Source organism: Ctenopharyngodon idella, chromosome 12, assembly GCF_019924925.1.
Source record: "Ctenopharyngodon idella isolate HZGC_01 chromosome 12, HZGC01, whole genome shotgun sequence".
In the NCBI taxonomy this organism is placed as follows: Eukaryota; Metazoa; Chordata; class Actinopteri; order Cypriniformes; family Xenocyprididae; genus Ctenopharyngodon; species Ctenopharyngodon idella.
Window position 1 is genome coordinate 19685044 of NC_067231.1, and position 27599 is coordinate 19712642.

The 27599-nt window shown below is 35.7% G+C and overlaps 1 protein-coding gene across 1 annotated transcript; it reads right to left on the reverse strand.

Annotated features, from left to right (window-relative positions):
* Positions 1-450: 450 nt before the first annotated feature.
* On the reverse strand, positions 451-26731 carry gpam (glycerol-3-phosphate acyltransferase, mitochondrial). Its single transcript, XM_051914477.1, has 21 exons — positions 26508-26731; positions 21120-21251; positions 19725-19844; positions 19568-19641; positions 18666-18779; positions 18406-18555; positions 17538-17637; positions 17118-17254; positions 16904-17003; positions 15703-15915; positions 13941-14054; positions 13772-13857; positions 13542-13657; positions 11745-11815; positions 11373-11637; positions 10974-11122; positions 9983-10060; positions 8034-8165; positions 6045-6234; positions 5674-5732; positions 451-4008 (listed from the first exon to the last, which is right to left on the reverse strand). Exons 2-21 carry the CDS (start codon positions 21216-21218, stop codon positions 3892-3894), a joined length of 2484 nt encoding a protein of 827 aa, XP_051770437.1. The 5' UTR covers positions 21219-21251; positions 26508-26731; the 3' UTR covers positions 451-3891.
* Positions 26732-27599: the final 868 nt, after the last annotated feature.

Here is a 27599-nt window from a genome sequence, read left to right on the forward strand (position 1 = left end):
TATCCTCAATTCCCAAATGATTAAAAATTGTAATTAAAAGGAAAGATGATGTAAACATGGCTCTGTCCCAACTTTTCTGGAGTGTGTTGCAGCCATCAAAAAAAAATTTGTTTATACTTACAAAATACAATAAAGTTGTTCAGTGAAAACTTTGGAAATCTTTTCTTTGTACTTTTGTCAGTTAAATAGAGGTTCGAGAGAATTAACAAATCAGATTCTTGATTTTATTGCATTTTACAAAACTTCTGGAATTGGGGTTGTAAAAATGGTAATCAATCCGCAAAAAAATAAAACATGGTTACTACACTTTTTACTATAATAACCATGGTTAATTTTAAATCTACATTGCACAATATATGTGACCACAACATTTAGTTAAGGTCAAGTCCAAATCCTGGTGCATTAAATTATCCAAAGTAACTTTGCACAGACTTAGAAAATAAAGTCCACTATTTGTTAACATTCATTTATTTCATAGTGCATTATTTAAACAGTGCATAAAAATAATAATTCACAGGAAAATGAGTATGACCTCACTGTTATTGTTCCTCTTTCAATATTATGCACTAAAACAGGGATTCCCAAACATTTTCTTTTGTGTTTTATTTTAATTTTGGTATTATTTTAAAATTATTTCTTTTAAATTTACATTTTTATGATTTAATTATTAGCTTTTTGACAACTCACAAACCCAAGTTTGGGAAACCTTGCACTAAATGACACATCAATCAGAAAACATGCCAAATTACAAAAAAAGTTCAACAGCATAAAGACTTTCTGTCTGCAGATTTACAGCATTTTGATAAGAATTATCAGTATTTAACCAAAAGCCAGAGACTGAACAGAGTTTGATTTAGTAAACTCACTCATCCCACAAGACTAAATTATATACAAATCTGATTTAAAAATGTTGAGGAAAACAAATACATTGTTCGGTATCAGAACATTAAATGTGATTGGGACTGGTTTAAAATAACACCTCAAATCTATATTGTTCACAGCACAAATGGGATCTCTTGATCAATTGCTGAGCAATTACCAACAATTCAATTGGGTTGAGAATATACATGATGACAGCGTTAATGGACGGGATGTATGATAAACGTCTTATTGCTGTCTGCTGGGAGAGATTAATGTATGTGGCTGTTTATAGTCAAGTAAATTTCAAAAATACAATCAACAATCTTCAATGCTACAGTAATTGAACACATTCACACACACTGTAGAGAAGAGTCACATACTTGATCTATTATTCTGACTCCATTGACTCAAAAACATTGGCTATATTCAGAATAGCATACTACTGTTACTATTGCTGCACTATATAGTATGCATAGAATACCCAGATGACCTATTGAGCATTATATAGGAGAGCTTATGGTGTGGAGCACTCCATCTCACAATGCAATGAGTTTGCAATGCGTTTCAAATGAATGGTAAATAATATCAGCTGTGATTTTTAACTTTTCTTGATTTATTTCATTAGACTACTATTACAATGATTAAAAAATAATTTTTTTTAAAAATTAATCATGCAATATGATGAGGTCCATTTTTAAATGTGGAATAAAGCCAAATTATTCAAATAATAGGTAGTATGCAGTATACTGCACAGTATTTAGTAAGTAGTAAGCTATTATTCCATTCAGAAGATCCACTGTATTGCCATTTTAACCTGAATGTTTGAGGCCATATTGACAGATTTTATGCATGAAACATCTGCCCTAAAATATGCCTTGTGTATAATAAACTCTATCCCTTTTCATTTTAAAATGTAACTCATTTTCACAGCTTTTATTCAGTTACCTCAAAAACGTTCAATATTGCTTCAAACCCATTATATATTCTGCAGTTTGAGCTTGTCACGTGACGCACAAGTTTCTTATGGCAAGCCGTTTTGACTTATTCATTCTCAGGATATGAATTCTTGATATCAGTGATTACATTTCCACTATTAACAATGTTAATTCTTGATATCAACAATTCAATCAAGAATTCCTATCATGAGAATAAATAAAAGTCAAAACAGCTTGCCATAGTTTCTACATTCTGGGAATGTTGATCCTGGAGGGCCATTGTCCTGCAGAGTTTAGCTGCAACCCTAAGAAAACACACCTGAAGCTAATCAAGGTCTTCAGGATTACTAAAGTTACAGGCAGTTGAGTGTTTTTTTCAGGGTTGGAGCTAAACTGCAGGACAATGGCCCTCCAGGATCAACGTTCCCCACCCCTGTTCTATATCATCAGGGTTTTCACAACTTTTGCCCAATTTTCCTGACTTTTCCTGTAGTTCAGGATTACTGGATAAGGATTTTTACATTATACAGCTGAGCATTTAGATTTAATTTAACTAATTTATAAGCACTGAAGAAAATTCCACAACTTTCCTAGCCCTGGAGCTCACTGCCTCAAAGTACCTTGATACTTCCAGATTTTTTCCATGAGCATGGGAACCCCGTATATTATTTCAAAGTCTCCCAGAAGCCTACGCAAGATTTGTATGTCTGCCAACTACATTCTTGCACAAAAACAGATCCATCGCGTAGCAACATCTACAGGCTGACGCACAAAGAAGTTCTCTTCAACGACTTGTCAAAACAAGGTTGCGGTCATTTTCGGGATAATGCAAAACACATGACAAACGAAATTAAAAATTATAAATCAGCAGAAGAGGTTTTAAATGGAAGCTCATAAAGACGGAATGAAAATTGTAATTTTGGGACCATACAGGGTATCCTCAACTTTTACCTTTCGATTCATTCCACAACAAACAAAATATTGCACTTTTTGAGTAAGTGGTTAGTAAGGCAACATGCCTTTATCTGCATTCTGGTTATTTTGTGCTTTGAGACAGATTTGTGGCATATATACAGTTTAATTCACATACTACAGACATATTGCACACACGCTCACAGTACAGTAGACTTGCGGCCGAGGATCTTAACTCCAAAATAAAATATACCAGTAACTGAGGAGGGAATAAAAATGCCTGGCAGCAATAGAACCTCCTCTAAATATTACAAATTAGATCTTGTGATGCTCAGCCAAGTACAATCATTCAAGCTCAGTTTACAGTAATGTTTCCCCCCTAGCTGACGGCCTCATGATCCTCCAGGCCTGCTAAAATCATTACATGTGTCTACTGTTTGTTGTATTACACAATATTATTATAGTTGTAACTAACCTTCATGGACATCCAAATCACACCCACATCATGTAAGTAAACATAACCTAACGTGACACAATTTTAACATCGATACCTCACATTTCATAGCAACTGCTTGGAAGATTGCTGCACGATTCGCAGAATGAGTCACTATTTCCATTTCACGCTATCAACAGATGTTCTACATAATCTTTCTCACAAGAGAAAGTATAGAGAATGTCAATTTCTTTACATGCTCTGACAGTACTAGTGGTTAAATAAAATTAAATGCCCTTTTTTTTTTAAAGACTTTCAAATACTAGCTGTCATCTCAGTGATGAATGTTAAATGCTAAAACTGAAGGTGACCTCATAAAGTGTGACATTCATGTACTGATCTGAGTTAAAAACTAAAACCAAACTGATTCCATATAAACATTCAGAGCTATAAAGACCCCCGATTTAGCTCAAAACCAAGGGCTTTCACTGGCAGAACTGGTACAGTATTGTGTGTGTGGAAGCTTCTAGTAAACGAGTGTTGACAAAACTAGTTGTGTATTGAGGACTGCATAAGTGGAGGGTTTTATAGTGAAGGGAAGACTAACTTAAGTCTAGTATGAGGCGTTTGGTGAAGGCACTTCCAGGTAAAGCTTTCCTTAGAGTAGCACCTTTGACAGTCATGATTAGCCAGTAAAAAGCCCTTGAGTGGTGTGGAGAGCTGCACAGCTGCTTTGATGGTCCTAGTGCGTCACATCAGACTGAAACCCAGAATGTACTGCAGGAGTTTGTTCCTGTTGGCCTGAGGTAAGAAAGCGCTACTCAGCTCCAGACTGCACACACCACCCTCTCGTCTTTCTTTAAGCACCTGTGAATCACAATTAGCATGATTTCACTATTTGCAGAGGAAGTAATTCAGACAGGGAACAAACCAAAACAAAACAAAAAGGAAAAGAACAAGTGCACATTTCTTTGGTTCTCTCTTTCATTCTTTCTTTCATTTTTAGTGATACACCAATGTTATTTTCATGTTATGGCTGATAACCGATAAATGGTTTATCTAAAAAAAAATCTAAAATACTGTAATAAAATTAAACTTAAAATTAAAAAAAACTTGTGTTTATAAAAAAACAAAACACCAAAAATAAAGTAAATCATAAAGTCAATCATTTTAAATGTTGTGTGTTATTTTAGTATTACTTATGTACTATTATAGTAGTTATTAATATTTTGAATTAGCTTCTTTTTATATTTTCAGTTTTAAGTTTTAGTAATTTGGTTATGTGCTTGGCATTTTTATCAGTTTTTGTATTTTAAAATTTATATTTAGCCTGATTTTATTTCAGTTTTAGTCATTTTAATTTTTTTAACTAAAATTAAATTAATTTGTAAATTATTTGATTTTTTTATTTCTAATTTTCACTGAATATTCATGTATTTTATTTCAGCTTTATTTCAATTAACAAAAACGATTTTTAATAACAATAACTATTATATTAATAACTATATTAAACATATTGAATAACAAAAAAAAAAACTTAGTTTTGGGGGGGGGGGACTAAATGTTTTTCAGTTTTAATTTTCACTTACAGTTTGGTTAAATATTGAAAAGTAAAGAAAAAACATTGAAGGTCTAAATTGTTTTGCTAAACAGGACTACAAAAATATTTTAAATATAGAAAATAACTTTTAAAACATTCAAAAATAAAATACATTTAAATGCAGTATTGCTTTGCAAGAGCAACATTAAAGGGTTTGTTCAAAATTATTTACTGACCCTCACATGTTGTTCTAAACTTTTTTTTTATCCGTGGAACATAAAATATGTATAAGGAATGAGATGATGTTGTTTGTAAATGTTATTCTTCAAAAAGCACATAAAGTAATATAAAAATAATCCATACTACTTTTGCATTTTTCTAAGTCACACGATAGCTTTGTGTGATAAGAATAAGAGGATAATAAGAAAAGTGCATCATCATTAGCCGAGTTTCCACCGAAATTACCTGGAACAATTTGTCCCAGGAACTTTTTTCCCCCCAGACCTATCGCTAGCTGCGTTTCCATAGCAGTCTAAAGTACTGTGAAGACAGTCCTGTGACGTAGGACTGCGTGCATCTTTTCAGTTCCCGCTGGATTTTGTTCTCCGCATACAAGCTTAATAAAGCCTGAACCTCATCGTCAGTCGTATTTTTTTAAACTCCATTTTTGATTCGAATAGCAAATAACTCTTACTGCACGCACCGCAACAGACTTTAAAAAACGATGGTTAAAATAAAATGCTGCGTGGAGTCAACCAATCAAAATGCTGCGTGAACTCAACCAATCAGCATGTTCAGCACCCAATTCCCACCCCCGAAAGTTACAGAACTTTGAAAAAGTTCTGAGGGGGAATTTTTTTTTTTATCCGGAACTTCATTTAGACCCTGGTTCCTGCGATGGAAACACGGCTATTGAGTCCAATTATAATATTTGCATGTCATTGGTTTAGATCTGCGAGTAAGCAGCAAATGCTAGAGGACGGCTCTCTTACCCCCAGCTCTTTAAATGTTTTCACTGTATTCTTTACGAGGTAGTGTGTGGCACTCTCTCCTAAAACCATACAAACAAACAAATAAATAAATACATTCTCATCAATGTCATCAATATTAATACATTCATTTTATGAGCACTCTTTATACAAGATTGTAGCTCAAAGAGCTTAACTACATAATCAGATTTGAACTATGATGCAAGAAAAGAATGAATGATGGGAAAATGTTTAAAAATAACATTCATCAAAATAAAGATGACAGGGCAAGGAAAGATTTAAGAGGAATAAAAGGTCTTAAGTTTCCTCTATGGTGGGAGTGGAGAAACAAGCTCATTTAGAGGACATACAAACGGAAAGTGGCGGTGGCTTACCATATGCAGCCACTCCTCTCTCTGTGCGCGTTAGCAGATATTTGAAAAGCTGATGGGTGTACTCTCTCTCTGACATGGGCGAACTCAGGCTGTGTATAAAGATAGCAGCACCACTGTAGGCCTCCAGCACTGGAGTGAGAATCCTCTGCAGAAAAGTATAAAATTCCTGGTGCTCAGGTGATGGGCTCACCTAAAATAAAAATAAACAACAGCACATTGGGGTTTAATTATATGAAATGGCAATATTTCTTCTAAGATGTTTACTGAGGGGATTTTAAAAAAAGCAACAAAACTATGAATCTGCTTTATAGTGGTGCATTGTTCTACAGGGGAAATTTTTAAAAAAACCTGAAATAAATTGTCATACTTTTGTATCTTCAAAGTGGAGAATGAGCTCATTATTTGCTGCAACAGGCTAAATATAATAAATTAAAAAGCTTTTGTTCTATTTGTCCTAAACAACTATCACAGATAATAAATGTACATAAGTACAGGGCTTGACATTAACTTTTTCCTTTACCAGCCACTGTGGCTAGTGGTTTTCCAAAGTTACTAGCCACTCAGCATTTTCACTGGCCACAATTTTGCTGTTGGGAAATTACATTTTATATGATTAAATTTGACTTTGACATGCTAAAATTACTTGATTTTGAGTCATTTTACTTGATTAGCTAGATTTAAAACCCTTTCAAACTTTCAAATGCAGTTTGACCACCCAAATCAAAACTAGGCCTACATGGTATATCAGCTGGTATGTACGGGTGGGCAAGGGGTGGGTAATATGAACATAATATGATAAATTTTATAATTGTACAAGTTATTTTTGTTAGGCTATATAAAAAGAACAAAGAAGCAAATTAGCAAATTACAAATACAATAGTAAATTAAATAGCCTAAACTTTTTTTTTTTTTTTTTTTTTTTTCAGACACAGTAGGTTTATTTAACATTTATTTAACATCTTTTGTTGTTTGTTTAACAATAATGACAGACAGGTATTTATTTAATTGGGCTGCTGAATGCATGTATACTGACACCAACCTGTTTACGTACACTTAAGCCATAACCGACTGTATTCACGCGAGATACTCCACACGATGGACATTTTGACATCTGTGTGTGCATGTTTTTGACTATTCAGGCCCAAGGAGATCTGATCGCGCGCGCGCAACAGAGAGAGAGCGCACGCGAGAGAGCGCTTCTGTTGTGTGTCATTCAACGTGATTCCGCCAATCCCGCCTTCACTAACTGCAAGTTAATCGATAACGAATTGTGATCGGATTGTAATTTTGTGCTACAACGAGCTTGGCTACCTTTGATTAGATTGTAGGCTGAAATTATATTCAATCCGCCAAAGTGGCTAGTGGGAGTGGCTGTCTTACCCGCCACAGCAGAATTCTACCCGCATTTGGCGGGTGTTAATGTCAAGCCCTGCATATGTATTATTATTATTATTATTATTATTATTATTATTAATAATAATAATAATAATAATATAGTATAATACATAATTATTTTAGTAATAAACAAATTTATTCAGGACATGAACATGGGGCTTGTATTATTAATGTGTGAATCATACCTTTAAATAAACTACTGAATACTTGACTTTGGTGAGATTTGTATTATTAATTTATTTAAATGAAATTACATTTTTTTTTTAGCAAACTTAAGATCATGAATTTGGTTTTGTTTTCTGTGAGTGATGTTACTCTAGACCAGGGGTGTCCAAACTCGGTCCTGGAGGGCCACTGTCCTGCAGAGTTTAGCTCCAACTAGTATGCCTTTCTAGTATGCCTAAGACCTTGATTAGCTGGTTCAGGTGTGTTTAATTGGGGTTAGAGCTAAACTTTGCAGGACAGTGGCCCTCCAGGAGCAGGATTGGACACCCCTGCTCTAGACAAACAATTAGCTCTTTCCATCTCACTCTTATTATTCTGGGTGTTATGTTAGTTATAACAATGTTTAGGCCCCTGCAGTATTATAAGGACCTTTAGGTAACGGTCTCTCTGTTCATCTCCAAAGTCACTGTCTTCATCTTCTTCATCACTTCGCCAAGAAAGAGTCTCTGGAAACTTCTTGGGCCAAGGCTCCTCGGACGGGCTCAACTCCTCCTGGTCCTCCTGAACACAAAGATGAATTTAAGAAACATTTTTCAGTCAATATAATTTTTATTGCTAATTAATGATTGAATCACAAATAATATTAATATTATGAAATAATATTATTTGATGTACAGTGTATTTACCAAAAAAGAAAAACCAGCTGGTACCTGTACTTTCACTGATTCATAAAGTCAGTAATGATTTGCTCATAACGGAGAGTCGGACTTGTAACCCGAAGGTCGCGGGTTTGAGTCTCAGTCCCAGCAGGAAATGTAGGTGGGGAGAGTCAATGAACAGTGCTCTCTTCCACTCTTATTACCCACAACTAAGGTGACCTTGAGCAAGGCACCTAAACCTAAATCACTCTCGCCAAAAATGTCTGCCCACTGCTCCGGGTGTGTGCGTGTTTGTTCAATACTCACTGCTACATGTGTGCACTTGTAAAAAAATTCAGAGTATGGGACACCATACATGTCACTTTCAGAATGAGCCAATGGGATAGTTCACCCGAAAAATAAAAAAATTCTGTCATTAATTACTCACCCTTGTGTTAACCCGCAAGACATTCGTTCATCTTTGGAACAAAAATGAAGATCTTTTTAATGAAATCTGAGAGCTTTCTGTTTTTCTGACTTTAATGATGTCTTTACTACCTTTCTGGGGCTTAAAAGTAGTAGTTGCATAGGCTGTCAATGAAAGCTCTCAGATTTTATTAAAAATGTCCTCATTTGTGTTCCAAAGATGAACAAAAGTCATACGGGTTTGGAATGACATGAGGGTGAGTAGTAGGGCTGCACGATATTGGAAAAAACTGACATTGCGATATTTTGTTTTTCTGCGATATATATTGCGATATGAAAAAAAATTCACCAAATGAATTGAATAGCTCTATTTGGAAAGAATTAATCATTGTAGGATGATAGGGGTGATTTTGTAGGTGAGTGAATACGCACAGAAAATAATGAACAAATTACAAGCATAGATAAATATAATAAAACCATGATACAAATGAAATAAATAGTGCTTTATATTATTCAGGCAAGTCTAACAGTATTCAGGTACAGAAATTGAATAATCAAATGTAAAATAACATTTCATAGTCTTCACTTTATAAATTAAACAATCTGTGTTAAAGCTACAAAAGTGAATTTTCTCTTTGTCTTTTGTCGTTTGATTAACATTCATGACACAGAAAGCAGTAGGGCTTCTGTCACTTTAAGACTGAAAATACTGTTACACATCAGGTTTTCTTTCTCAACAACTGTGTTTATGAGATACTCAATGTTTTATGTGCATTTTGACTAATTTGGCGGCATTTGGCGTTCACCTGCATCTGCGCGGCTCTGTGTGTGTGTGCATGTGCGAAACAGCCGCACGTTCAGAATAGAGTTCTCTTTTGCATCTTTGTGTGCCCAAATGGTTTAAAATCGCATGAGTCTTTAAACTGACATAAAACATGTTCAAATGATCAACTTTAATTGTATGATGGTCAAACTTTGCAATTAATCCGAGTGTCTGGTCCATACAGATTAACGATCCCTATACTTGACATCGCACATCCTGTGATGTGACTAAAACGATATATCACGCAGCCCTAGGGAGTAATAATGACAGAATTTTTGGTTTTTGGGTGAATTAACCCTTTAAGTCTCAAATGAAACAGAAAAAAAAGTTAGAAATAAGCTTGAATGTCCTCACTCAAGGAATTCACAGCTATCTCAGCATAATTCAAACATTATATGGTCTGAGACAGCATTTACCCCCATTTAAGTACTGTAGCTTTAAATCCCCCCTTTAAATAAGCAACAAGACAAATAAGAATTGACAAAGCTCACCTCAGCTACAGTAAGTACACCATACTCGATTAATCTGGTGATAGCATCATGGAAGACCTGGTACAAAGTCTGACAAGGCTATAGAAATAAAGACATAAATACACTTCAATGAATAACCTGGATATTTCTTTATCAAATTGAAACATGAATCAGTAATCTTGCTTAATATAAGCACATTTTATAATAATACAAGTAAAACATTTTAATACAGTAGAAATGCATTAAAGTAATAAGAATCAGTGGATAAAATTAGCTTGACTGTGCAAAAAAAATGTCACAATGCAAAAAAATACTATAGAAAGTAAAGACAACATAAACACACTTTTATGAATAACCTGGGTATTTATTTATCAAACTGAAACATGACTCAGTAATGTTGCTTAATTAATCATGCTAAATAATAATATAGTTCTAGTAGATTTAGATTACATTTTCTATATGCAAAATAATTTTTCCCTCTCCTCTTCAGTTTTGTGGTCAATTGTTCATTTCTTGACAGATTTTGTGGTTATTCTCCATAGAGAAAACTACCACTCTGAAATTTCTGTTATTCAGAGTGGAAGAATACCACTAAAAGATCAAACGGTTCTGAATCACAGCTTATTCAATTGGTTATAAAATGTGGGCTGATAACTAAGGTCACACGTGTGTACTCATTTAAGGAGGCGTTTTCCGAGCTATCACTGCTTTTATTAGGCGCAACACAATTAAGAATGTCCCTGTAACATAACATAACAGCGCAGATCTAGGACGAGAAAGTTTGAAAGTAACAAAAATAAACTCAGGCAAATCCCTTGTTAAAGTGTGGTTATACACAAGCCTATACAGTACAAATTTTTCTTGAAAAATTTGTATTCACTTAAATTGTCATTTTTAATGTTGATTTATGTAGTCAAATGTTTCAAGTCAGCATTTTAAGTTTTGCTTGAAACAAAATCCATATTCAACCACTAGATGGTGGTGCTACTTTAACAGTGATGAGAGAGCATACCAGTGCTACCGCCACCTCATTGGACAAAAAGTGGGAGAGGCCTGCAGCTCTGCGGATCAGTCTCTCCTGGCTGAGCAGCATGGATGAAGAATTCTGCTCATTCACTGAAGTTGCAGATTGCTCTCTCAGCAGGGCCAGTGCGCTGCAAGCTAACACACATACAAACAGTTTATATCATTCTTAAATAGCTCAAAAATACAATCTATGTATGTGCTACATCTGTTGTGACATCTTTAGCCATGTATCATCAGTCTTTGGAAAATTCGGTATGCATCTAAAGTGTGTGTATTAGGGTCATCATAATACCAAATCTCAGTACCTGATACCAATACCAGTGAAACGTCACAATATTTGCAGACAAACTCAAATTAATGACTTGTGGCGTCTCAGATCTTTTACCTATAATGGCATCTCCAATGAAGACATGGAAAAGGCCGTTGCTGTAGAAATTGAGCTCAAAGAGTGCGGGCACAGTGTTGCTAGGGGCAATGATGAACTCTGTGTTTTTGTTGGTGCTGGTGACATTCACACAGTTTCCTAGAAGGCTGAGCGCGTGCATGACCACATCCTCCGAGTTCCCAGAAAAACCCAGGTCGAAGTCCCGTGACAAGATCTCTTCCTTCATATTGAAGAAATCCTCCACCAGTTTAGACAGCAGAACACCCTGCCAAATGCACCCGTTTGTTACAATAGTTATGAACCAATAAAACTGGCCAAAGAAGGAAGGGTTGCCATTGTGCATGCCGCACTGGAAGCGAAGACGGTGCTTACCTGTCTGTGCCGATACAGGAGGAGACAGGCCACGATATGAGTGGACATGATTGCTGATGACTTGCAGGCGGCTGTGGGAAACAAAGGCGGCAGTGATCAGATTGATTGACTGTGAAAGTGCTTTAACTGAATTGAAACTGCAAGAGATGCCCATCAATCAGAGACTGATCCTTAAGGGTGAAGTGTCATTATTGTTCAATGTCAAAATCCAGGCTTAATATGTAGAGACATAACTATAAATAGCTATTCGTAGGTTGACTTTCCAGAAAAGTATAAACACTGCAAAACAGAAATTACACACTTGACTTCACCTTTAAATACTCTGATGAAGGGACATGAAAGGACACTATTTAAATTCATAACTGCATGATCTACAAATTCCATGACATTGTCTGTGTGCTGAAAAACATTTGAAAGTCTCTGAAAGATGCTGTATGAGGAAAAACAGTGTGACTTCTAAGCAGAAAACTGGGTTCATGACAGTGTCTATATTAAACATTCAAAAGCAAGCTGCAATTCCACCTCAGAGTAGCGATCCTCTGTCCTGTCCTCAAAAAAAAAAAAAAAAAAAAAAACCCCAACAGGGGGCGTTCAAACACAGAGGAATGTGATTGGCCTAGAACAACATGCCACCATGGTGAGAACTGTGACCAGCAGTAACCTACAAAAAACTGTCAGGTGCTGTATATATAACGTGTCCAGACCATATTTCACCCAAAAATCTAAATATATATTATATATATATATATATATATATATATATATATATATATATATATATATATATATATATATATATCTATAAAAAAAAGAATCAAAGAAAATGTTATTAAAAAATTATGAAAAGAATAATAATGTAATATTTTAGCACAATATTTTTTATAATGGCAAAGCAATACAAAACTGACATCTTTAAACTGTATTTATACATTTTACTGTTTTTTATTTTTAATTACTGCATTACAGTAATGCAAATATAGCAGGAATCATTGAGAATAATGATAATTAAAAACAACCTCAAAAGTAAATGATAATTTTGGGGGAAACATGCATTGGTTTTCATAAAAATAATCTGTAATGCCAACATTAAAGGATTAGTTCATTTCAAAAAGAAAATTACCCCAAGCTTTACTCACCCTCAAGCCAGGTGTATATGACTTTCTTTCTGATGAACACAATCTGAGTTATATTAATAAATATAATAATGGATGGATGCGCTCTCTTGAGCTTTATACTCGATGGTCCCATTCACTGCCATTATAAAGCTTGAATGCGTCAGGATATTTATTAATATAACTCAGATTGTGTTCATCAGAAAGAAGAAAGTCATCTAGGATATACATCTAGGATGGCTTGAGGATGAGTAAATCTTTTGGGGTAATTTTAAAGTGAACTAATCCTTTAATGTCCTAAAATAGGTTTTTCTTATATCTATCTTGTGAAATATGACCTCCATGTTCTTGGAAAGCTTTTAAGGATTCACTCACTATCTGTTTGGTGAGATGCGTTGGTATTCTTTGCCAATTATGATATTATAAAGAGACTTTTTGTAGCTTTTTGTTCTGAACAATGAGTCTATGTTTTTTTAGATTTTGAATGTCAGTGATTCCGTAGGCCATGATATAGAAGCAAGTTTTCCAGGCAGTTGATGAATAAGCATTACTGCTATTTTTCATTATATATCTGCTGACCCCACATAAACATCAATTTTGCCCAATCTGCCACCCTCAAATGCTTGAAAAATCACCCACTGCACAAGAAACTGTTTATGCATCATGGTCTTTAGATTGCCCTTACTGAAGAGAACGTGCTTGGCCAGGTTAGTGATGACCTGCCTCCTCCAGGGTTCATCTGACAAGTCTCTAGAATTCAGATGATCCTCATCTTCTCCATTAAAAACAGCCTGATCAGGTCTGCACAGAAAAACATAATTGAACATAATCCCATTAGCCACACACATCTTTCTACATACCAATAAACAGCAGTCCACATGATAATGTTGGTGGCTGGCAGTCTAAAGGCCATACTGTGCAGCGATGATGGTGGGGAGAAGGATCTGCTCCAGTGTGAGAGAGGCCTGAAGATGCCGACTGCGCTGTGTGTCCAGGTACTCCTAAAGCGGTAGAGAAGCAAGATCCAGACATTAGGGGAGAGATCTGCTTTGTATTCAACCAAACAGAGATGAGCTGCTCTAACCTTAAGGGAGAAGGGCTGAGTGAAATCCACACGCACACAGCCGTAGTTCTTCCGGAGCATCCTGAACACGCCGCAGGCCACACCCCACAGACTTTCATTCTTCTTAGGTTTGCCCTGAAGTGAGGGGAACAGCAGGAACATTAAGCAAAAACTGAAAATACATCCACAACAACAAAGTACTAAAAATACTAAGTAACTATTTAATAAAAATATTTTTGTGTAGTTTTATGTAGACTAGGTTTGCACAATATATTGTGATTAAAACAGTTATATTGGAATATTTAATTGTGAACACTAAATAATCATAAAAATAATCCTTAAAACAGGCGGAAATTAAATTATTAAAAATTAAAAATCATTTGTGTTTTTTTCACTTATAATTTATTTTATTTTTCAAATTTTAACAACAACACTTTGTTCGATGGATGAACGAATAGACAGACAGATTAAAAAAAAAAAAAAAAAAAAAAAGACAATATTCACTGAAAATCTTAAGGCCCGTTCACACTAAGAATGATAACTATAAAGATAACAATAAAGGTATACTTCTAAAAATCGTTCTAAATAGCTCTGTCCGCACCACGGCTATAACGATAACGATATAGAAAAACGATACTGTTGGGATCACTTTCAAAACGATTTTTTCCAGCTGTTGAACGATAAAACACTGACAGCCAATCAGAATCCATTCTAATTTAAAGGGATAGTTCAACTAAAAAATTAAAATTCTGTCATCATTTACTCAACCTTAAGTTGTTCCAAACCTGTATGAATTTCTTTCTTCTGCTGAACACAAAAGAAGATATTTTGAAGAATGTCGGTAACCAAACGGTTGATGGACCCCATTTACTTCCATTGTATTTTTTTTTTTCCACACTACTGATGTGAATGGGGCCCATCAACTGTTTTCTTACAGATATTCTTCAAAATGTTGTCTTTTGTGCTCAGCAGAAGAAAGAAATTCAAACATGTTCGTAACAACTTGACGGTGTGTAAATGATGACAGAATTTTCATTTTTGGGTGAACCATCCCATTAAGGGCTCGCACATAGAGATCCAGAAAAAGCCACCACTGTTTGACAAGTCAACCCCCCTTTTCAAGTACACTTTAAAGAAAATGCATATATAGAAAACAAACGGCAATACCCTCGGAATAAATGGTGAGAAGTATTAACGATGAGATCATTATGCCAGGCTAGCAAACAGTGTAACATAATTACCTCAGGTGTCCAGCGCTAGTTTCGACAACACTGTCTTGCTTCCTTTGAAGTTGCAGTGAAAAAGATTAGGTGTTGTTTTTATTCCACTATTGACTTTGTCAGCTAAATTCACTGCTTATTAGATTGATTACACTCGAAACATAGCATGCTGAGGACATCTGCTGGTTAAAACCATGTAAATGCAACAAGAACAGCAAAAACATGTACATACGTGTGAGCTTAGAACAGACGTTATCGTCCGTTGGTGTGGAGACAAATATAGTTCTTTATAGTTAAAGTTCTTGGTGTGAACGTGCCTTTAGCCTCTGCCATAGCTCTAAATTCAAATATGACACATGTGAGGCATCAATTATGTTTTTTTAAAATTACATTTACATATAGTCTTAAAATGTACAGTAGCTGGTAGTTTAATTCTATAAAACAAAGAGAGGATGGTGTTTATGGTGCAAAATAACAAAAAAATAAATAAATAAAAAGTAACATTATAAGTGGACCTAATATTTGTTAACTTAAAAGGTGAATTTCACCACAGTGATTCCTACCAGCTGCTCGCTGTTGTAGTTTCCCTCAATAATGCGGTCATATGAGATGCCAACAGGCACAATCAGAACATCAGGAATGCTGCTGGCACAGAGAGCATCAACCACGATGGAGAGCATGCCGGCACGTGCTGGAGACGGCTTCCCGCTGCGAGAGCGCGTGCCCTCTAAATACACCTCCAGAAACTGCTGCTGCCGCAACAATTCTTCTGTGTACTGAAAATGAGTGGGAAACAGAAGAATGATCCACACAACAATAAATGCTGATGCATAAAATATCTTCAAAGACTATTACAGTCTCCAAGATCCATGACCCTTCCTTTCCAAATTCCCTGTAATTAAAGCAGCCTATTGTGGTAATGTGGTGCACAACAGGAGACAGCATGAATAATGCAGAAGTAATCCATCAGCATCCTGTGACAGTCACCTCGAATCACAAACCTCTCCACAGTCGCTGCAATGACAATCACAGTGTCATTTTAACTAATGCACTAGAGCAGACCATTTTACAGCTGCTCCGGTTTCTCATCACTCACAAGATAATATCCTACAGCTTTTCACAAAATAAGAAATAGACAAACAGAGACACTAAGGAATTTTCTCTTAGCAAGTACTAGAGATTTATATTCAGTAAATAAGTGCTGGGATATTTATGAAATAAATATATTATATCAGTAGTATAGCCTTTTTTTTTAATCAAAAGTTACAGTTCAAATGTTTGGGGTCAGTAAGATGTTTAATGTTTTTGAAAGAAGTCTCTTATGCTTACCATGGTTGCATTAAATTGATCAAAAATACAATAAAAACAGTAATATTAGTCATTTTTTCAGGATTCTTTGATTAATAGAAAGTTCAAAAGAACATTGTTTAAATGGTATTAATTTCTTAAAGAAATAAATAAAATATCTTACTGACTCAAAACATATGTAATCATGTGTAATCTGACTCAAAACATATGTAATGCATCTAGTAATGGCAAAATAGTATGGGTTCTCTCAGCTGAGTTTGGTTCTTTCTCTCAAGGTTTTTTTCCCTTCACCAACCAAAATCTTCGGTGGTTTCCTTGCCACAGTCACCTTTGACTTTTCACTGGGGGTTTTAAGACATTTAGGGACAATTTTTTGTAAATCTGCTTTGAAAAAACTTGAATTGTGTCTTAAAACCACTACACAAATAAGATGATTTGACGTTTCTGGGAACTTACTGCATGTAACAGTGATCTGTATAACACATCCTTCTTTCCGTCAGCGGTTTCATCCAGTTTACGACGAATAAAGAATCCTCCAAGTTTGCGTATGAGTGTGCTGAGGGAGTACAATCCATACACACGTCATATTGACATATCAGTTTAACTGTCTATTGTTGAAAAATTTTTATGAAAAAAAAAAAAAAAAAAAAGATCATAATGACTTTTTAACCTTAAAATGGGGATGCTGAGGTTGTTGCCAGCAGCAATGTGAGGGGCTTTGATGTTGTGACAAAACAGTATGAAGGTGATGAGCAGGTAGTCTATGTGGGACTTGTGAACAGGAAGGAAGACCAGGGGAGCGTTGTACTAAAAGACACAGAGTAAATGTTGGTTATATTTCAAGATAACAATTATAAATCTCCATCTGTTATTGTCCACCTATAATATTACTTTAAATATACATTAAAAGGAGGTAGATAGACTTGCTTTTTGTTAATAAACTGTATATCTTCATGTAATGAGCGAATTTGTCAACTGACGTTTTTTTTTTTTATCTGTGGCTGTTTTGGGAGGTGCTACTGTATGTGTGGTAGTGCAGATAAGAAGAAATGCCCACGCTGGGCGGGAATCAGTTGTGCAGATGTCTGACCTCAGATGCTGCTTTCTTCACCATCTCCAGCTGACCTTTATGAATCTGAATGCTCCAGAAGAATCCATTAAACAGTTTCAACAACACCCATCCTGTTAATCTAAAAGAGACAGAGGAAAGAGAGAAGACCTAGGATTTATTTCTATGATATACTGTATTTCTATGATAATTCAATGAATTACAAACCCAAAATGTTATTTTCTCTTAGTGTTCCCTTAAAAATCTAAAATCTATACTATTAAAATATAATATAAAATGATATACACAATCATTCAAATGTTTGGGGGCAGTAAGATTTTTATTTTTTTATTTAATATTTTAAATGAATACTTTTATTCAGCAAAGACACATTAAATTGATCAAATATGACAGAAAAGCTTTTTTTTTGGTGTTGTTACAAAACATGTCTAGTATAAATAAATTATTTTTAACTTTCTATTTATCAAAGAATCCTGGAAAAAAAAAATGTATCACGGTTTCCACAAAAATATAAAACAGCACTGTTTTCAACATTTAAGCACCAAATCAGCATATAAAGATGGAGTAATGGCTGCTAAAAATTCAGCCTGTCATCACAGGAATAAATTACATTTTAAAATATATTAAAATAGAAAAACAGTTATTGTAATAATATTTCACAATATTACAGTTTTTCCTGAATTTTTGATCAAATAAACGTAGCCTTGGATAAGACATAAGAGACCTAAAATAACCTTACCTCCCCCAAAATTTTGAACAGTATTATATTACATTATATTAAATGACATTATAACATTAATAAATTGTTACAAAAAAAAAAAAAAAAATGCTTAGTGAGTGACAATGCTTTTAGCATTGTCACTCACTAAGCATTATGTGAAAGTTGTACCTGATGAAGGCAGGTGAGATGTAGGCAACCATTTCCTGCAGGAATCCTCTGGCTTTCCGTTTAACTTTACTGACAGCTTTGGGATCCACTCCAGACTCTGCATCTGCGCTATTACCCTCGGATGCTACCTCCACGATAGCACATTCCAGCCTACAGCAGTAAAACTCACAGTGAATATGGATGATAAGATGCATTTCTGCTGCTTAGAAACAGCCTTTTCATTGAACTTGCTCCTCGCTTTTTTAATAAACACTTGGTACCTGCTGTTGTTAAGCACGTTCTCCACCACATTGCGAGCAAACATGTCCTTCCGGACATCTCTCTCCAAGACAAACAGCACATAACTCAGCCTCCGTGCAAGCCAACCTCTGTGCCTGCATTATACAAATACAAAATAGTAATGTATGGGTAAGAGTATCAAAGACTTCAATAATCGAATAGACCATCATTGACATGGTCATTAAGTTAGTTCACCCAAAAATTAAAATTTTATCATGTCATTCCTTCTGTAGAACATGAAAATAGTTCTACAGAACTTTTAAAGAATCAAACACTCTGTGAGTTGAACTCAAGAACTAGATAAGTATTATTTGTGAATGAATCATTTTTTGCAGCTGATTCTTTTTACTGAATCTGCTGATCTATTTTAGAAGTCGGACTGAATGTTTCAGTTGACTCAGTGATTCTGTTTAAGCAGTTCTCTTTGAAGCTTGTCATTTTGGAGTCATTCGGGAGAACAATTCATTTAATTTCAATAACTGCTAACAGACAATTATTCCTGCTGTATTACGGACTGCCCATTCCCTTCCCTGATAGGCAGTACCATCTCATGCCACCTCGGTCCATGTCATGTGATCTAGGTACATAATATCCCCTGACAAGCAGTGTTAATAATTTATTTCCTGACTTTCCACTCCTCACAGAAACCTACAACCTTCCATTTGATGCTTGAATGTAAACACAGGGCGGTCATTTGCTGGAAAACTACATCTGACCAACTATGGTATTAATGACGTATCACAAACTAAACTAGGTTAATGAATTATACTAAACAGAAAGGGGTATAACTAAGCAATGTGCAGTGAGCAATCAAAAAGGAGGGAAGAGGTCAAGTATTCAGAGACATCAGGCAGGCCCATGGCAAACAGAGGTTGATGTTTACCTTGTATGTGTTTCATTAATGTAAATCACATTACGGAGCCCTAGAGAAGGGATGCTGGGATTGAACAGCCTCTCCTGCAACACATAAATGTAGCAAGTCAACATGCAAAACATAAATGTGCATTCGGTCAATATGCCAAAAGCTTCAACAAACTAACCTGACTCTGGGGTGTGCACGAGTGACAGCATCTTCCAACAAACGGTCTCTTTCTGTTCAGAAGACCCTCCTTCCACGTGGTGGTCACAGAACGAAGGACAGACGGGCTGGAGCTTCTGTCCTACATGAGAAACACAGCGTTAATGGTGCAAAAGATCATTGGTACAACTACAAGTTATTCTTAGTAAATGGTAATGCTTTACAATAAGGTTTAATTTGTTTACATTGGATAATGCATTAGGTATTATGAACTAACAAGGATTATTTACCACATTTATTCTCTCTACATTAATGTTAAGTTATAAATACACCATTGTTTATTGTTGATTCATGTTAGTTCATAACACATTAACTAATGCTAATTTATACAACATGAAAAATGTATTCATACACAGATGTTAACATTAACCTAGATTAATAAATGCTGCAAAAATATTGTTCATTGTTAGTTCATGATACTTAAATGTATAACTAATCTTAACAAACTCAACCTTACTTATGACCTATTATACTAGAAAAATACTACTTATTAAGCCAAGAGATTTCTCACATTTAAGCATTAGGTAATCAATCATTGGTAAAACATAATCAAACTTTAAACCAGTTCGGTCAACATTCTTCACACCCTTGAAGTCTTAACAATATTTTGGTCCCTAGGTGTGTCTCGAATCAATCCTTTACTGTTTAAGTCTAAGGGATTTTTTTTGGCTTGTATATTGTCCATTAGGTTATACATTTGATGTGATACAAGTGATTAAAAAATAAAACAACTCTCCTCAACAGGCCACATTATTTGAGGTATCATTCCTTCTATGTATTTTTATATGAACAAAAAAAACAAACAAAAAAAAGTCTGGAAATGCTAAGATGTGCATAAATTCTAAAAATGTGCATAAAAAACCTATGCACTCAATTGAGGTCGATAATAACAAAAAAAAGCACATGACTTTGCCTCAACAGAGGATGTGACCGGATAACTGGACTAACCAGCGGACCAGTTTTTTTGCACAGAATCTCAAAAGTTAGTTTGGTCATTCTGAAATGCCTGAGACCAAAGTCTGTCAACACCAGGCATCACCTCTGAAGGCAATATAACATGACATTGTTTATTGTGTTTCATCTGCAGTAATGATGTACAAACAAACAGCCACAGTGGCTTCCCCGATTGCAGCAACTTCCATTTTTTTTTTTTTTTTTTTTTACAGATATTTTGTACCAACTTCCCAGTAGAAGAAGTAACGATTTTGTTCTCTTGAACACAGGATGGAAACGGTGCTTTATTTACAAAAGTGTTATGCGATATTCTAATTACGCACCTACGTTAAATGTGCAACTTTGGATGGAAACATAGCTAGTGATGTTTGCCTTAGTATGCGCTAATTTTCTCCATGCTTACCTGGTCCTCACAGGGATGCTTCAGACAGCCGCTTCCTGCGTCAGGATTATTGGCCAGTAGAATATTATCTGGACCCCCCAGAACCATGCGGACATCCATCCCTTCTCTTCAAACCAAACATCAACAACAAAACTATAGGAGGGAAAGAAAAACAGAATGAGAGGCAGTCCATTGCCACCCTCTGTGCTGTAGGTCAAAGCACGGACAAGCTCTGATTACAGTTTTTCACAATAGAGTACTGCAGCCGGCAAAATATTCCACAGAAAGCCAGAATGCGAAACCATTGTACCATCTATTCTGCACGGCACCTCCAGCTCAGCTGCATTTGAATAAGAGGAATGTCGAATGATGCGTTCCAGCCAATCACAGCAAACAAATAAGGTTCGCCAAACCTGCTGAGGTGGTTTCAGGTGAGCTGATCATTTTGACAAAGATTTCAGGAAGAACAGAAACAAAACAAGTTTGTTCGCAGATAAATGCATCATGGCTCAGTCTACATGCTTCACCGCCTTGGGTTAAAGAAAACCCATAGTGTTGACAACAGCTCAAAGCGCACAAAACACCTCAGCTGAATGAACCTTGCGGTTGCCAAACCGAACGCACGTGCCACTCTTGTTAACTCTGCATCTCTATTATAATGTACTGGGTGAACCGCTGCTACATACAAATCTGTTTTTATCTGTTGATTTGCTAACCAGTGGATGAGAGAGTCCAGTCTCCAATGTCCAATGTTAAAGGGCTACAGCCTCCCGCCTGCAAAAAAACAGGTAATAAAAAGGGGGGCTGTTGAAGCTTACAATATACTGCAGCTGTCCAGGTCAAAGGTAAACTGAAGGGTGGTAGTCACAGCAAAACCAAATGGTGCTTGTGCTCTCGCAAAGCAACATATTTATGGAAGACGAGCTGTGGAAAAAAGCTTGTGCCAACTTATGGGTGCAGAATGTACCCTTTAAAAACCACATGAGTTATCTGCACATGTTCATTGCATTAAGAAACATCTCATGGACCAAAAACTATTTGAACCTTACATACAGGTTTGTCAATCTTTTTAATCATCATTTGGTTGTGGCAGAAGGAGGAAGTGCATCAATCGTCAAAAAATGGCATGATCTTCAAAGGTGCTGACTTTCACTTCCTCCACTGTCAAACACAGTTTACAGTTGTCTCTATTATTATGGGTTCTTCTTATTTCCTCTGTGACTGCACTTCTTCAAAAACACCCCATCAGCAGCTCGCAAGGGCATTACAGAAGCCACAGCGGGACCGTTTAGTCCATTGGTCGAATACACTGAGGCTGTGGCATGTTTTTCTTGATTCTCTTGTGCGTCATGGGTAAAGAAAGGGATCAAGAATTTGTTTTGTTTTGATTATTGTTGAAATGCAATGGGTCAAAATAGCAATGGCTACAATAGCAATGTTATGCATGCTCATTATGAATATATGCAGATCTCAATGAGGCATCTGATAAAATATGCAGCTAGATTTTCACATTTCATTTCATGTCATAAAACTTGCTGTTATACATGTTTGCTGTGATTTCTAACACCGTGTCTACACCGGATGCGAGCAGAGCGATGCGATGCGACAAAAGATAATAGAACCCATTATAATCAGTGATGTTGTCTACACTGGATGCAATGCAACAAATCCCCGACAGTAAACTGACGCCTTATCTATGGATTTGCAACGGTCACTTTGTTGCGTCCAGTGTAGATAGCTTCTAGCCGTTTCACGTGCGATGTGACGCGTCAACGGTCGTGTCTGGAGTAAACACGGTGTAAGATGTTTTTAGCTTGTTGCTATGCAGTTGCTAGGGTGTTCTACATAGTTGCTTACTGGTCCAAATCAAAAGAGCCCATCCCAATATCAAAAAATCTGACTGATATCAATAAGTCAATTATTTTAATGGTATAGTTGATCATCGATAAATGGCTAATATTAAACGTAAAAAATAAATTAAAATAAAACTGAGCATCACAATATTGTAATTAGGGCTGGGCCAATACAGATGCATTGCGATTCGTGGATCGATTCTGATATTTTCTGAATGCATCGCGTTTCTCTCTCAAATCAATTCTGAGCTTAGTTTTTAACAGCAAAATATCAGAATCGATCAAGAATTATTTCTTGATTCACGATGCATCGTTATATTGTCCCAGCCCTAATTGTAATGTTTTAAGTGAGCATTAGATGACAGCAGTAATCTAAAATGTAAAATTTGTGCAAATTACCATGCACAATTAAATATCCAATATAGACTATTATCAATAAACTTTTAAATAATCCTAATATCAACCAATAACCGATAAGAAACATACATATTGTGCATCTCTTGTCATAACTGTCTCTTAAAGATATCCCCCTCTAAAACATGTGAATGTCCCACAAAATTGTTTACTAACTGCTTGAAAACTAAATAAGTGTTAAAAAGGCAAATTATAATATACTTTTTAATCACATTTGTCCACAGATCTTGGCTGACTGTAATGTAATTAAGACCACTCAATCACATTGCTTTCATTAGGGTGGAAGTGGGTCAGCAGAAGAGTGGGTCTTTGAATGAATGACTGGAGCAAACCAAGCTGGCAAGAGAAAAGGGGGGAAAAGATGGGATAATCTCTTTCACAATGAATAACAACCCCAAGAAAGACGCAGAGCACATGCTGAACGAGCCTGGGGAGAAAGAGAGAGAGAGGTATACCGCAGCTGCCAAACGAGAGTTCATTGAACTCTGGAAGCTCTGCCTGCATTGTCTGATGTGATCTACACCAATAGGCGACCAGAACAGTGATGAGAAAGGAGAAGAGAAGACCGCGTTTTCTGGCTGGATGTCAAAGTTTGCAGAAAGGAGACCTGCTCAGAGAGACAAAGTGAAAAATAGCCCTGGAGTGGCTGTAAGACTTAAAAAAATTGCTGAATGGACCTTGTCTGAAAAAATCCTGTATTATCTACATTTTTAAAGCGGTCCTTACTGGCTTCACAACAACTAAGGTCATCTACTATGTGTCAGATTTGAGCCATGCAGCTTTTTTTAAATACGGATTAGAGCATTTTCTTATACAGTTGGTGACGTAGTAAAAAATGGGCATCTAACTGTCAATAAACACACAATCCATGTCAGTGGTGTTGTAAGCCAGAGTAGCTGCCACTAGCTTTTAAACATAATTGAATCGAGTAAATCCACCAGCAATGCGGGCCAGTGGGTTAATCTGTCTCGCAATCTGTTCATCTGAACTGTAAAACAAGGCAATGGTAATCAAACACTGTATTGAAATAATCTGAATCATAACAACATACATACTCCATGAAAAACCTATATTATTCAGAAGTTTAAGTATTAATTTGTCAATCAGCAGTCATAAAGACAGGTCATGGAATTTCACAACACATTGTAATCCCGGAAGGATTACAGAATAATGAATACCTTTATAACTTGGTTAATATAGTTAGACTATAGTTAGAATATCAGAGGGGAAATCAGAATGGATAAGTTTAAAATGAAAACATGTCATGCTCACTGAACATGGTACTGCAGGAGCCTAATATTTAAATTCACTATGAAAAGGAAGTAGCACAGGATGTTTTCTTCCGTATTGTGAAGTACATCTGAATGTAACGGATTAAAGAAAAATAACAAATGTAGGCCAGGGACTTGGTTCTATGAATTGGTTGTTGATTGGATTTTGAGATGTGGGCATTGCATTAAAAAAAAATGGAGGCAGATGAACGCGAGCTTGAAGGGGTGGCGTTTAAGCGGATTAAATGATTGGAGAAGTCCTGTATACGTCAACAGAGAGAAGTCTGGTATTTTTACAGGAGGATCCAGTTATGACTTTTAAACAGTTATGATTAAACATTAAGAAGTAAAAAAAATTGAAAAATAAAACATTTGCATAGATGAATTGTTCACAATAAGATGCATTTAGAAAACAAATAGGGTGAATTTATTTCATGCCGACTTTAAGTTAAACAAAAATAATCTAGCAATTTGAGGAGGACTACTATTTGTCTCTAATAGTTTAACCCTAAAGTCAAACAATGTATAAAAAAAAAAATAAAAAAAAATCAAATCAAAATAAATAAAAGATAACATTATATTTACAAATAGGCTAAGCTTCATAATAATATAACTTGTATTTTATTTCAATTAGTAAACAATATCCACTCACATAATTTGGCATTAAAATGTAATTTAGCATTTTTAGTTATATAATTTAGTTTCCTTCTGCGAGAGAGACTTTACATGGTGTATTCAACTGAATACACCATGGGGCAAAAAAAAAACTATATTTATAGTCTTATATCAGCACATTAAAAAGTCATCAAATAAAAGACTGGTAAGACCAAATGTCAATAAAACTGTCCTGTGTCAATATGCAAGACCTTGGAGTCCTGTAACATTAGAGGGACAGTGTCATGTTGCTGTGACATGACAGATAAGTTTAATAAACTATTATCTATCTAAATTGTGATTTTGACCTGACCCACTAATTACAAATCAACGTTTGGTGCGTTTCATTAGTCTAAGTGAAAACTTTAAAATGTAAGCTTTGTAGTTTTTATTATATATATATATATATATATATATATATATATATATATATACACACACACTTTTCAGTTGTATGTATCAATTTAATTTTGGGAAGAAAAAAAAAAAATCACATAATTCGCTTTTAAACATAAAATGACAAACCCTATTAAAATAAATAGATAAAACAGCTCAACATAATATTTTGTTTGACCTCCTGAGGTTGACCATTAACATCTTCTGAAGGTTAAACACCTTTCACTGAAAATTAGACTTAAAAAAATACTGAATATATGAGTTTCAGGGCCTGTTTTGTACCCTATTCACACCTGGAACGCCTTTTGAAAGGAATGTACGTTACGCGCCTCCGCTGTTGTCAAGACTCGCGCTGATGTCCTCGCGCTACTGTAGCTGCATGCTAGTCTGACTGCCTTTGAGTCTTTGTCAACTCAACCACGTTGAGCTCCAGCAAACTGCCAAGAATAGTCTTTTAGCTTGAGCGCATGCTGCACAGTCAGGGCGTTTTGTCCTGAAAGCACTGCATATCCAACCACTGTAACTGTACACGGTGTGTTTTAACTGAAGCGACGGCGTTAAGTAGTTGGGTCTTTTTATGTGAAATTTATATACGATATACAATACTTGCCAATACGTACGCCATCAACCCCAAATCATCATATATTTTAATCTGGATTTAAAGTCGTGTGGTTTTGCCGGTTTACTGCATCGGTTTACTCAGTGAACAACCCCTTTTCCTTATGCTAGCTTGCTAACTAACCCCTGCGCCCACCCTCATTGTGCATTAAACTGAGCGAAATCCGAAGACAAAGCGTGGTGTGCAAAGAGAAAAGTTTTACCTCAGAAAAATGCCTTTGATGCGCCATCACTGTTGAAATTGCCCTCTTTAGCGTACTGTGAACCCGCTCTCGTCCTTGAAACTGCCCACAACACTACCGGCAGGCAGCACTACGCTTGCCAGATACTGAACAGAGGGGGAAAGATGCATGACAGCTGAGTTTATTCCGCCTGCCCTACGCTGTCATGGTAGTGGTGTCATTCTTGATTGAACCACTAAGGGTCGTAGTTAGATAGAATGTGGAGAAGTTGAAACCAAGCTAACAAGGTTGTGATCGCCTACTTTTGTTTAAAGTCACCATGAAATCAAAATTGACAATTCTTTTTTTTCCTTTTTTTTACGGAATATTGGAGTATTTATTATAAAAGATTTATCTGTGCACATCATTATTATTTTTTTTTATTCATGTGCCCTCTTCTCTGATGACAACCTGTCACTCACATGAGACCATAGCAATAGAGTGGTGGTGGAACTATGATTGTAGGCCAAAACCCGGAAGCGAGTTAGCATTTTAGCACAAGTCAAAGGGGTTTTTGGATAAATGACTGAAATAAGGTCTGTGGTAAACACAAGCTTAAGATACTTTCACGTTTTATTCTATTACATGGATCGCGGAACATACAGAAAGAAGGAGGGGCCCGGGGGGTGGGAGGGTGATAGAGGGCCGTGGTTTGTAGAACGTTGCACACTGGATCACTTGTTTCATTAAAATAAAGTTAGAATAATGTTAGAATAACGTTAGAATAACATTAGGGGAACGTTAGAATAACGTTAAGGGAATGTTAAAATAACGAAAAAAAAATAGAATAACGTTAGGGGAACGTTAGAATAATGTTAAGGGAATGTTAGAATAACGTTAGGGGAACGTTATGGGAATGATATAATAACGTTAGGGGAACGTTAGAATAACGTTAAGTGAATGTTAGAATAACGTTAGGAGAACCTATTTCCGTTAAGAAAACTATCCTGGCTAACCAAAAACAAACCGTAAAAAAGAACATTCTGGGAATCAAAAACTAATGTTCTGGCAACCAAAAATTGTTAGCTGGGCCCCAGCAAAAACAGAACATTCCCCTAACGTTAGTATTTGGTT

What these genes read in the sequence shown, in the direction of transcription:
- gpam (XM_051914477.1), bottom strand. Translation starts at nt 21,218, where the DNA reads ATGGATGTCCGCATGGTTCTGGGGGGTCCAGATAATATTCTACTGGCC. An exon ending in AACGTGCTTAACAACAGCAG is followed by an intron (nt 18,556 to 18,665) that starts GTACCAAGTGTT and finishes TTACTGCTGTAG; the next exon opens with GCTGGAATGTGCTATCGTGG. An exon ending in ACTACAACAGCGAGCAGCTG is followed by an intron (nt 14,055 to 15,702) that starts GTAGGAATCACT and finishes CCCTCACTTCAG; the next exon opens with GGCAAACCTAAGAAGAATGA.